Source organism: Sarcophilus harrisii, chromosome 1 (genome assembly GCF_902635505.1).
Source record: "Sarcophilus harrisii chromosome 1, mSarHar1.11, whole genome shotgun sequence".
NCBI classification, from domain to species: Eukaryota; Metazoa; Chordata; class Mammalia; order Dasyuromorphia; family Dasyuridae; genus Sarcophilus; species Sarcophilus harrisii.
The window spans coordinates 230,143,066-230,156,192 of record NC_045426.1 but is presented as its reverse complement, the minus strand read 5'-3'; the positions used below and the strand labels follow the sequence as shown (position 1 = coordinate 230,156,192).

General features: G+C 34.7%; 1 protein-coding gene across 4 annotated transcripts; it reads right to left on the bottom strand.

The window, feature by feature from the left end:
* Positions 1 to 207: 207 nt before the first annotated feature.
* ISCA1 (iron-sulfur cluster assembly 1) lies at positions 208 to 12,984 on the bottom strand. 4 transcript variants are annotated; one of them, XM_003761298.4, is made up of 4 exons: positions 12,683 to 12,886; positions 8,145 to 8,198; positions 3,404 to 3,509; positions 208 to 2,059 (listed from the first exon to the last, which is right to left on the bottom strand). In XM_003761298.4, exons 1-4 carry the CDS (start codon positions 12,761 to 12,763, stop codon positions 1,911 to 1,913), a joined length of 390 nt encoding a protein of 129 aa, XP_003761346.1. In that variant the 5' UTR covers positions 12,764 to 12,886; the 3' UTR covers positions 208 to 1,910. The 4 variants fall into 4 exon arrangements, with proteins under 4 accessions (XP_003761346.1, XP_012398088.1, XP_023353048.1 ...); XM_012542634.2 differs by lacking the exon at positions 12,683 to 12,886 and adding an exon at positions 12,202 to 12,460; XM_023497280.2 differs by lacking the exon at positions 208 to 2,059 and adding an exon at positions 12,476 to 12,592 and having other exon boundaries at positions 3,403 to 3,509; positions 12,683 to 12,970.
* Between the last annotated feature and the right edge of the window lie 143 nt (positions 12,985 to 13,127).

Sequence of the window (13,127 nt, the reverse complement as noted above, 5' to 3'; positions counted from 1 at the left end):
TTGAGGAATACTGAAGGAGTGCTATTTGTAGGGTAGAATGAGAGGGGAAAGAGGAAATCCCAGAGGTGTGAAGTCCAACTAGGAACTATGACAGGCAGTAGCCTAGACATGAGGGTGAAAATTAAGAGGGTTGTCCTTCTGCGAATGATGATTTTTATTAGCCTATAACACTTACATATTTACCTTCAAAAAAAGAAAATCTCATGCTTATACAGATGATACAATTTTATTGGCAACAAAGACTTCTACACACATTATTGCACAAATTATAAATGGATGAACAAAATAATATTAATTACACAAGTTGTTACTAGCACTTACATAATATTACTTTTCAAAGTTTTGTGCGTGTTGTGCATCAGGTTCCTATGAACAGGATGCAAGTGAGCAGGATATGAACATGACAATCATATTTAAAGGAACTCAAAAACTACTTCATTTCTGACAGTGTTAACTTTCAAACATGAAGCATAGATACTACCACACAAAACAAAGCATTCAATGTGTCAAACCCTGCAGAATCAAGAACTAGGATATAAAATGAACACTGTCAGAGAAAATTGTGGGGAAGAATATTAACTTACGTTCATTTTTTTAAAAAGGCTATTCCTTTAATTTTCCAGCAATACAAATTAGGATTCAGAAATGAAATTTTAAACTTTAGAAAAGACAGCCATATTCTACTGAAAGGAAGCACAACAGCTATAATTACACTATTTTTTAAAAAAAGAATATTCAGATTGCTCCATTGTTCACCCTCCTTGACTTTTTGAATTGTGGTTATACAGATATAAAGAAAAAATGCAATTTAAAACAGCTTTCTCACCAAATTCTGTCACTTGAGGAAAATACAGCACTCCAATGAAGTGAAGGACTAAGGAATTCAGTTAACATACCAACCAACTAAAAAGGTAACTTTGTTCTTTTTACAATCAAGACAAACAGATCCTTACTTCCCTCTACTGCTTAAGAACAAAGATGCAGACAATCGCATTGTGACAAAGTAAAAAACCTGCTTTTGAGTTAAGAAACTTCAGGTCCTGACTTTGCCATTAGCTAGTTCCATGATCTCAAGGCCATGATCCTGGGGAGGTCACCCTACCTTATCAGGCCTTTTGCGGGCTGGACTAGGTGACCTATGAGATTCCATTGAAGAATAAAATTCTAAATGAGCTCAGGACTCATGCTTTAGCAATACAACCAGAATGAAAGAAACAAGGAGTTAAAATTTAGAGACCTTAGATTTTTACTTTTAGAAAGCATCGTTACCTAGAAATTCTTTGCAGTGTTCCTAAAAATTCTTATCTACACAGAGTGACCATGACTATTACAAGTTAAGGTCTCCTGATGAAGAAAATTTTGATAAACATTTTAAAAGACACTGAACAAATTTGGTTAGGTGAACGATCTCCAAAGTCCTTTGCCACCAGGAGCCAGATTTTTCTGCCTCTAAATTTTGAGAGCCCCAAATCAAGGATTAAAATGCAGAAATGATGAAAACATTCCACAATTATGCCTGCTTATCAGATATCCACTACATGCACAACTATGTGAAATGTAAGACTGATCTAATCAATAAGACAAAGATAATGAAAATTTGTTCTAAAAGAAAAAACAAATGGAGATATAAACTCAGAATAAGAATTTTTTTTTCTTTACAGAATAGGAATATAGTGCTCCTCAAAAATTTTCTAGAATTCAATCTGTCACCTAAAAGATGGTACAAAGACCACTTTTTTTCTGGAATTTAACACAATGGTTTCATTTTCAAAATGCATTAACTTTATTTTCCTCATAAGGCAGCCATACATTACAAGGCCCAGAACCTGAAAGAAACATGATTTCTTTAGAAAGCCACATCGTTGAAAACGAGCATTCTTGGTATTTAATGACAAAGTAGTCCTGAGTTTTCAAATGTTAAAGCTTTCTCCACAGCCACAAGTTCCTTTGATGTTTGGGTTATTGAAAACAAATTCACTGGACAATTTGTCTTCTACATAGTCCATTTCTGTTCCTAAAAGTGTTAGTTGTGCTTTCTTTTCGATGAACACTCTAATTCCTTAAGGAAAACAAAACATAAGTTACACAATGCCTGAACATCCTTGTAGAGCTTGCCAAACCAAAGCAGAAGTGAACTTCAAACAGAAGCTACAAAGCTAAACAGGAAGTCAGTGTATGTTTTAGAAATTCTGTTAGTTTCCTTTTTTTTTTTTTTCTTGTACCAATATTACAACTCATATATAAAAGCAATTACAATAGGGTGCTAGAGTTCTGCATAAGAGCAAATCAATGAAGTTTCCAGGTAAAACTTGGATTTACTTTAATTGCATTCAACTGATGCTAAAAATGAACAGAATCTAATAATTTTATAAAGATTGAAGGTTGTACCTACCAAAAGCACCAAAATTATTCCCAGGAAACAAGTATCATGTCCTTTTTATTATTATTTTTTCAAAACAGATTTGGCTATTCCATTGTTTGATTTTGAGCCATGCACAATGACTGTTAAACTAATATTTACTATTTTAACAATACTGGTAATTATCATGGAACTGTAATGAAACAACAGCATATATAAAATAGAAAGTCTGGCCTAATTTGACACCACCAATATTTGGTAGAAAATCTGGATTAAAAAAGCCACCAAAGAATGGTTGCTTTTCTCTTTGTAAAAGAATAAATTGTATTTAAGCATAAATCTTATTTATAAAATCTTGTTTGTTTCAAGAAAGTTCTTTTAAGTGAATTAAATTTTAGAAGTAATTTTTTCAAAACAGCTTTCATTAACAGACTCAGAAACCTGTTACTCCCTAGGCTTTAAAGGAAGAAAAAAAAACCCAAGAAGGGTATGTGGCAAGAGATTATTAGCATTCCTCAGATAAAGGGAACAAGCAAATGAAGCCAAATTTCAGCATCTAAGGTATAATCATGTTCAATCCAGGGCACTTCATACCATGTGTTCCACACTAGAATTGGGAAGTTTTCCATAAGGTGAATTATTCAGTTCTCTTTCAAAGGAACTTTTATGAGATCGTGGCCAGCTAGCTGGGAGATAAAACATTCCAGGCAAAACACAATTCTTAGTTATAAAAGCCTAGAAGTAAGGCCAAGAAAAAAGATAAGAATTTCCTCAAAGCACAGACTAGCACCAATCATTTGAATAGTTGTGGGGCTGCTGCTTCAACTAAAAAAACAAGGTTGTTTGGGGGCACAAGGAGAAGCATTAGCTTCCTGTAAATTGTCTAAGAAAAGCAGACAAATGCAGATGAATGAAATGACTTTTTATTATTTAAAAAGCTCAACAATGCTGGCTCACTAGATGAAGTAGCATATGCTTCATGCAGTGAAGAAGGATAAGATTTGGGGACATCAAATTGCCAAGTATTTTTAAGAAATGACTTACCATCCTGAACAACTTCTTCATCAGACTCTCCTTTTGTCTTGGTATATTCTAAAGTATAAGAAAGTCCATTACAGCCTCTGGTTCGGACACCAACTTTCAGACCTACCTGAAAGAGAATTGAAAATGCTTTTTCTTAGACATAAATTTTGCTCTCATGTTAAGATAACAATAACAAACTCAAAACTCAGCTATTAATCTCTATCCATCTGTAAACTAGAAAATGTGGATAATTATTTTTCTGATTAAAATGGCTCTGTGAGTTTGTCAATTGTTAATGCTGTAAAGTTACCCATGCATATAACCTGTAAATAAAAGGCTATTAAAAAAAAATCCTTAGTGCTTCTCTGAAATTTTAAAATACCACAAGCGTTAACAAAGAGATCCAAAATAAAACATTCTATGGCACTGAAAAAAAAAAAAAATAAAATGGCTCTGTGTAAAGATTAAGCAGAAATAAGCTTCTTTTCATTAAGTTTATCATATTCTGTTCACTAAGGAAAAGCACTTAAGATAGACTATCTTTCTCTATTACAAAAAGACCTTTTAAACCCCCAAACATTTTAATATTTCTTTTCCTCTTAATTTTACGTTAGTCATATATTGGATTGCTTGCCATCTAGGGGATGGGGTGGGGGAAAGGAGAAAATTTGAAACACACAGTTATGCAAGGATCAATATTGAAAAATTATCTGTGCTTATGTTTTAAAAATAAAAAGCTTAAAAAATTAAAAAAAAATTAAGTTTCAGTATAAACATTTACACCTAGGCAACTGGCAAATGTTAAATATGGAGAATTATAAATTATTGTTGGACTGTATAAATTTAAACTGATGGAGAAAGTTTTAATAATGCTGTTTAAACTTAAAAGTCTATTAGTGAATTTTTTTTGAACTGATTATTAAACATTTGTCATCAGAAAAAAAAAATTATGTTAGTATAACATGTCTGCTGAAGCTATAAAAATTTTACTTGTATCTACAAAACACAGAGCACTTGAAGCATAACAATTTTACTCTATGAAGTTTGAATCTCTATGGAGAGACCTAAGACAATTAATAGTGAAGGTCTGAGTGAAACTGGACAAAATAGAAGAAAAAGTTTTCTTGGGAAAACTCCTTAAACTTACATGGTGAAAAACATTATAAAGAGTACTTTGTGAGAAGTCATCTTTGAAGAGACAGAATAAAGTACAGAGGAAAAAGATGAAAAAGATTCTTGAGATGAGGCTTGTTATCTGGAGTTAATTGAAATGGTAGAACCATGTTATATAAATGAGAAGCCAAACTATAGTGATAGTCAGAAGCAACTCCAATGTCTTTATACATTGTAAATAATAATTCATGTCTTTATATGTTATTAACTTATTAAAATATTGTATGGCCAGTAACTTTAACATTTAAACCGGAGATTAAGGGTATTAATATATAGATACAAGCAACTGTTTATGGGGAAAGAGGTATAGTTGGGCCAAATGCTAGCTGAATGAAAGAAATGACAATTAATGAAGAAATATCTACTCATATGCCCTGGATTATTTTAGAACTTGGTTATGAATTCTAAAGAGCAAGTGGAGGGGTCCCCAACACAAATGGGCCACAAGAGAGTGTTATAGACCCCAGACTCCCATTACATTAGTATCTAAGCTCTCATTAAAAACAAATAAGCAAACAATAAACAAAAAAAAAAATCCTGAGACCCAGAAAGATGAAGTCTGTTCAAAGTTACTCATCAAATTAGTAGCAGAATCAGGGTTAGACTCTCCTGATGTCTACTCCAATGGTCTCTGCACTAAAATAATCTCCCAAACAAACCTGAGATCAGAAGTCCTAAAAGATTCCCTAGGATGCCAAGGACTACTTGTCTCTTTCTATTAATCCACCTTTACAGAACAGAATGCTGTTGGTACTAGGAAACATATACCAATTCCAGAACTCTATATTCTGTACACCTTTTGGACTGTTGCTCTAAAGGGCCACTTCCTTTTTAAATTTAAAAATAAATAAACAAACAACTTTGACTTTAATGAAACTAAGAATAAGTTTATAAAGATTTACAATTAAAAATGAAATTTTAAATATAATGCACATCCATAAGTTTATCAGTTGTTTTCTCTGTATATTCTGTTTATTCACTTCTACATTTGTGCACATAATTTTCTTTTTATATAATATATAATCCTAAGGAGGATGCATACTATTCCTCTGGTTTTGTTTTCATTTTCAAAAACTGGTAAGTCCTACACCACCTCCCCCAAATCTGATATTTTTCTTAACCTTTCTAGTTTTATTAATGGCATCACAACCTTTACCATAACTCAGGATTAAGACCTGTTTTTGAATGCTCTTCCCTTTCCCCCAACAGGCAAACAGTTGTTACATTTTATCACTACATCTCCTTCCACCTGTCTCCTTTTCTTCATTACCACCCCAGTTCAGGACCTAATATTTCTTATTGAATTTACTTCAACAGGTTTATAAACTGTTCTGCAGTCTTTCCTCTCTCCAGTCTATCCTATAAACCTATACCTTTGTTCATTTCACCCCACTTCTCAAAAACTTTCATTCATATCTATTGTGTAGGCAGAATAAAATTTTCTTAGAAATCAAGATTTTGTCTCAACCTAGTTCTCTAGTTTCCTGGTCAACTATTTTTTCTGAATTCATTTGCCCCACATTCCAGCCAGATTAGACCTTGACGGTGTTTCACAAGCACAGCTTCCTCTCTTCTGCCCCTATTCTTCAAGAAAATCTGAAGGACAATTCATGTTCACACTGGAAAGGTTCTGAAACCAAAGTTTGCATCACACAAGGGAAGACATAACCAAGCAGAAAATAACTATTAGGAATGGATGTGAACATTTAAAATAATGTTGTACAGCATATTGCCACAGAATATAATCTTATATGAAAATCTTTGCCTATGTATGTGTAATTGTTTTCTGAAACTAGGTCTTCCCCGTTTTATCCAGGCTGTAAGTGTGGTGGTTATTCATGGGTTAGAGCCTAATTCTATTGCATTTTTTACCTGGACTGTTTTGCCCATCTTTATGCAGCCTAGAGGCCCTCCACTCTTGGGTATTTACCATACTCAATTTATGAGTATTCAATGTAGACACTTGATTGGCATTACCCTTCTAAGTGTTCAGAATTTCCAAACTCAACTTTCACCAACTTCAGTCTTCCCCCCCATAGCAGGGATTACAAATGTACCCTAGTCTGATGGTACTACTTTTATTTCACTGGAAAGCAAACAAACAAACAATCCTAAAGTTTGAGGCATCACATACAATTTTTTTTTATTGGTATGATAAAATGACTCACTGTACATTTCTTATTATCTCCAGTTTGACACTTTCTATAAATAGGAAATCAGATATAGTAAAACATTAGTCTTTTCAAAACTCTGAAGCATAGTATTATCAGAACTAAATGTAAAGTTCCTTCTATGGGCCTTAAGATGATATTGCAGTTTACAATGTCTTAATTTTCATAAATGACTGTTTCCTCATGGTTTTGGCTTTCTCCTCTTCCTCTATCCCTCAATCCTAATTGAATAGAAAATAATCAAAAGCATGCTTACATTTTTTGAAAAAGAACAATTCCTGTTCTTTTTCAAGAATATCACTGGAGGATGGCAAACTTTAGTGACTATGTATTTTTAGGTTTATATATTAAGTATATTGCTACTTAAAATTTGAAAGGAAAGAACAAAATAAATGTTTTATTCATACTTAGGAGAACATGTTTGGGGAAACATAATATGATGGGGTTAAACTAAGTGTATTCTTCAAAGAAAGTGACTGAAAAGTAGTAATTATTCAAGTCTGCCCCCTTACTTCTCCACTTGTAGGGACTGGAATGATGCAGAAGAATTAAGGTCTTTTAAGCATCTTAAAAAACAACAACCAACTTGTTGTAGTTGTTTTAGATGTGTAAAGTAAATTTAACATAGCACAGAATGAAAAAAAAAAATCAGCATTAAAAAAAAAGATTCACTGAGGGCAATAGCTAATCAGACAGAGTCAGACTTAAAACCCAGGTCTCCTGACTTTCAGGAACATGTTCTGCTATGTCTGCTATTCATTTTATATTTGTGAAGATTCAGAAGCAAATGAACTGCATCAAGGTCATTTAAAAGGGCAGGTACAAAAGATAAGTCTGATTTTTACTTTTTCTAGATATGTATTATTTAATAGCAATAACATATAAATAAACCCATTCATTATCTTTTGCTCCATAACCTTTTGAAAGTTTAATTGATTTTAAATGGAATGACAATCCAAATTGGAAATGTATCTGGAAATCACCTCTAACTTGGTAGTTTCTTTCTCCCTCTGGTCAATCAATAACTATTAAGTTCCTACTAAGTCTCAGACACTGCTAAGTTCTGGGGATGGGAATAATAAAAACATCTCCTACTCTTAAGGAATTTGCATTCTAATGTGTGAGACAACAAGTAAATGATGAAATACAAAATATATTCAGGGGATAGACAAGACACAAATCTGGACATATATCACTTGTTCTAGATAAAGAAATTATAGATTTCAGTTGTGAGGAGACCCTTGATTATTTATTCCAACTCCGTCTTTTTTATAGATGAGAAAAATGGGAGGCCTAGAAAGAATGCTCTCCATAAAATCTAGAATTCTTCCTACTATGTATTGTCCTATGTAGTCTAAGTGTAAACTAATTTCCCAACATAGTCTGTATTTCATGATTATACATTATTTCCTACTTACATTTTCAGGTTTATCTTTAAGAAGCTGTTTTATCTTATTCACAGCTGCTGGTGTCTGAAAAATAAAAGAAAATTAAATAGTTAGATGTCTACCTGCTGCGCAGATTTAGTGTGTTTCTCAATAAGACTCATAATAATAGCTCATCTTTTACAGAGGAGTTGACAATTTATAAAATCACTTTCCTTCGTACAGAAGTGAAACAAGTTGCCCAAGGGTAAGCAGAGCTACTAAGTTGCACAATGGGGAACAATAACTCAAGTCTGAACCTCTTTCCCCTCCTGGGCATCATACACAAAAACTTGGTTACATTCCAGTTTTCACATTTTGTGCTTAAATATTTTAAAGTACTGTATCCATTGCTTGGATCTACTTTATTTTATTTTTTGAAAAAAGTCTATTAGCAACAATGTATCACCTACTAATTTGGTATTCACAAGTAAAAATTGTCGAAGTCTGCCCCCATTCTCCCCCACTGTTAGGCACTGGATTAGTAGCACAAGGATTGAGGTCTTTTAAGCATCTTAAAAAACAACTACTAACTTTTAAAAAATTATGAGATTAACATTAATTTACAGAAGGTTATATATGAAACTATTTAAGAAGCATTAATGAAACTATTCAGAAGCTACCCTTTTGAAATGAAACATCTTTTTTGAAAGGGCTCTGAAATAAAAGATATAATACATATTATCTGACAAACCAAGCTTCAGGCCTGCTGGTGGTTGTTGCTAGACCACTAGTTTTGTTGCTCAGTCAAAAAATCCTGGATTCAAAAAGCACAAATGCTTTGGTCCAATAGAAGAATGTGTGGACTAAGAAGTATCCCACTATGTTCATGTCTGTCACTCTTCTCCCCCAACATTTTTAATAGAGGTGAAATCTGATAAAAATAAAGAATAACATGTTTGGATCAATAGAATACATTTCTAAATTTAGGAAATAGAAAATATGTTCAGAAATTTGTATTTGAATGATGTCTTTTTATAGTTTTTGGATTTGGGAAAGGCACGGTCCAAATCTAAATTTTGCAACTCTATTAAAAGCAGCAGTGGGGAGATATGTGTTAAGAGGCATTAATATCTTAAAGGAGTTATAAGGGGAAGAAGAAAAAAGGAAAAGTGGATCATTGACAAATAGAACAAGTTAAGGAAGAAATCTGAGGGGAAAAAAGCAAGGTTATATGAAATGGGTCATCCTTTTTAGGTATTAAAATTTCTACCAGTTATCACTTTCATCTCTGTAGCCAATCCAATACTAACATTTAGGACAGCAAATGAGATGAAAACTGATTCATTATGAAGTCATTTTTAAGCAGGAAAACTGCTAGAGCTGTGAAGTAGTCCAGCTTCTCTAGGAAGTAATTTTTAATGATTTCCCCAAAGTCACTAAATTGTACACGCTGTGATCCAACACCAAACTTATTCTCTAAAGAAATCAGAGAGAAGAGACTTACATGTAGAACTTTCTCTTGTAGTAAAGAATAGGAAATAAATTCAACGGCTCCTTAACGGCTGAACAAAATTAAAAGTATGTGAATGTAGTAGAATATTATTGCTAAAAAATGTTATTTTAAAAAGGTAGATTCAGAAAACGGGGAAGATCTGTATTAACTGAGGCAGACGGAAGTTAATATAACTATATAAATGACCACAATGTTGTAAAATCAGGCCAACAAGTCAGATAACCATTTATTAAAACATCTCTCATGCACTAGGCACTGTAATAAGCACCTGGGTTACAAGCAAAAAAGCAAAAAGTGTCTCTCCTCAAGGAGTTTGTAATCAGAAATTGAGAGACAACATGAAATCAATTGTGTACAAGAAAGGATAGATGGAGATATTCTCAAAGAGAAGACAAGAAAATAGGAAAGGCTTCTTGCAGAAATTAAGATTTCAGCTGAGACATGAAGGAAGAAAGGAGAGGCATAGTTTTATAGGCAGTAAAAATGTTTGGAGCTAGGAGATTAAGTGTTTTGTGGAAAGAATATTAAGGACAGTCACTGAATTAAAAAGCAGATGGAGGAAAATGATGTATAAAACAACTGGAAAAGGAGGTCAGTTGATGAAAAACTTTAAAAAGAAAACATAGTTTCATACTTAATCTAGAGGTAATAAGGAACCATTGGAAGTTAATGAATAGGGGAGTGACCTGGTCAAAATTGTGTAGCACAGGAGGGTGACCATGAAAGACTTATCTCATTTGAGGGCGACCATGAAAGACTTATCTCATTTGATCCTTACAACAACCTTGTGAAATAAGTGCTATTATCTCCATTTTACAGATGAGGAAAGTGAAGCTGAGAGAAGTAAAGTAACTTGTCTGGGATCACAGAGCTAAAAAGTATCAAAAGAAAGGATTTGAATTTAGGTCTTCCTGACTCCAATCCCTGCTTTTCTATCCTTTATCTGACTCTATACAGCCACATTCCGATGACTTTTTAAGGTCTATGATCCATATAAAGCTCAATCACATCTCTAAAAGACTTTTAAAAGACTTCATGTGTTCGGCCTTTTAGCAGGGAGGTGATGAAATAGAGAAATAGAATGAGAAATATATTTTCAGACATCTGTGAATTTTTCATGATTATATTTGTTAAAAGGCAAAGTTTTTATTTAGTCAGGAAGGATGTTTAGGAAGGGGAAATGGAAAAAAAAATACAGGATAGTAATAGTGATAATAAAAAAAGAAAGAAAACATCAATCATTTTAAATCATTTTAAAATACCAAAAGAAGAGCGCATAAGAAAGTTCAGAAATGGGTAGACACAACAGAACATTATTGTAATTATCATGTTAAATTTGAAATATAAAGCAAACCCCCTCCCCCCTCCCCAAGCTATGTATAATGGAAATTTATGGCTATCAAATCTTTTTCTGTTCAGAGAAATGTTTATGTTTGTGGATATTTGTTGTATTTGTGATAAAAGGAATATTGACAAGAAAATAAAAATTAAAAGCAGGCAAAGGCTTCAGTATAGGTATAGATATCGAATGTGGCATACATTTATGGATGAGCCACTTTTTATTTTGCCAGTATATGCTTATTTATTACAAGGAAGTGAGTCCTTAAGGATGTATTAGGTGGGAGGAAAAAAAGAATCAATTGCATTAAAAAGAAAAAACCAGGAATTTAGTGTGAATTTAGAGAGAACACTGGAACCGGAGTTAAGAAACAAGCCAGGGACAAGTGCATTACCTTGTCTATGATGATCTAGAAGGTCCTTTCCAGATTTAAATTTATGATATTATGTATGAGTGAGGAAGGAAATCCATATTTATATAGCGCTTATTATATGCCAGGCCCTGGTTTAGGTTTTTAACAAATATTATTCCATTTGATCCTTAAAGTTACTTTCAATTTTAACACTTAAAAATTCGGTTCTGTAGTTATCCTTCTTTAGTCACTTATTTTCAGAGTTAATGTGTGTCAAAGAAGCAGAGTCTATAGAAGCTCTTTATTAATCAAAGGGGAAAAATAAGAGAAAAAGAATGCTCCCAAAACAGTAATGTGCTTCTTACTGTAATTACCATCAACCAAAGTCACAAATTCTGGATGTTTGATTATATCTACGTTTAGCCATATTTGATGTTTACTTCTTTTTGTGGTGTGTATTCTTAAGCTTTCAAGACACTGATAAATAGGTTAAACCCCCTGAGGGAGTTTAAGATCCGATCTTTCTAGTTAAGTCAAAGGAGCACATTCAGTAAAGGAAGCAGCTAGCTGTAGCTGAAGTAATGATCGATGGTCTTGGAAGTCATTAGTCTGGATTGAAACCTGGCTCTCCAACTTTCTATCTGTGGGGCTGCAGAACACCTTTACCTCCTAGACCTTTTTTTTTTTTTTTTCCTGTAAGGATCAAGCTTTGGAGTAGATGATCTCTACAGTCGCTTAGTTTCATGTGATCTTCAAAATTTAGATCCTTTAGGAGCCGAAAGGGGAGAGAAGGGAAGGGAATAACCCCTCTGATCTTTCCTTTGTGCCTTTGATGAGTCACTATTCTTGTTTAACACATTTTTCAGACATGGTCAAAGCAATTTGTTTAATTGACTGTACTTACCATCATTATTATACAAAGTGTTCCGTGGTTGTGGGTGAAAATTAATCAATGACAATGTTTTAAAAGAGCATCGATAAATTATTAAAAACAACAACAAAAACGCTGCCCCACGCACGGCTCCGCAGAGTTCTGGATCACCAACACAAACAGCCTTGGGGCCCCACCCCTTGCCTGGCTGGGTTAAGGGTTCGGAGGCTGCGCGGGTTGCTGGGAAATGTAGTTCGTTCTCAGAGCCGCTTTAACCCTTCAGATTCAGGACACGACACTTGTTTACCTAGCTCGTTCCGAAATCCAAGAAATCCCAATTGCTCCAGATGGCAAGTTTTCCCTCTCCCCAGCCCGAGGAACCCGAATGGCTCCGGAGTCATTCCCTTCATCACCGAGACCTCTCCTATAACCCGGAGAAATGGAGGTGAAATGAATGTCAAGGGCCATAAGGAGCCCGGATGGGACCTAGTCTCCGCGCACACACTCAACTCACCAGGGTCAGGGCTGCCCGGGTGGGCTGCAGCTTCCTCTTGCTCACTGCCCGGACTGTGGCTCGCACCAATGAAGCAGACATCTTTCCCCGCTTCGCCTCCTCCGCCTCTCCTCCCCTCCCTTTCCCTTCTCAGGGAGGTCCCGCCGCAGCTCAGCGGCTCTCCATGGACACGGCCGGCGGGCGCGCTGACGCCACAAGCTGCCGCACGCGGCACGACGTGTACCATGCCCCTCCTTTCCTTCCGGCTCCTATTGGACAAAAGTTAGTGACTGACAGGAAAGGAAGGACCTGTAGAGATGAGAGGGAGTTTCGAGAAACCCGAGCCGTCAATTAGTGTTTCCTGTGTGTGACGTAGGGCGTGACCGCGCAACGAAGAAAACGTACTCTTGCGTCAGGACGCTGAAAAGGAATATATGCGAGCAAAGCTCGGGGATTTGGTCCCTGG

Bases quoted from the DNA above. Each gene is read 5' to 3' on its own strand.
- ISCA1 (XM_003761298.4), bottom strand. From the start codon at position 12,763: ATGTCTGCTTCATTGGTGCGAGCCACAGTCCGGGCAGTGAGCAAGAGG. The intron at 3,510-8,144 runs GTAAGTAGGAAA...ATTCTCTTTCAG, and splicing joins TTAAAGATAAACCTGAAAAT to GTAGGTCTGAAAGTTGGTGT. The intron at 2,060-3,403 runs GTAAGTCATTTC...GTTTTCCTTAAG, and splicing joins TGAAGAAGTTGTTCAGGATG to GAATTAGAGTGTTCATCGAA.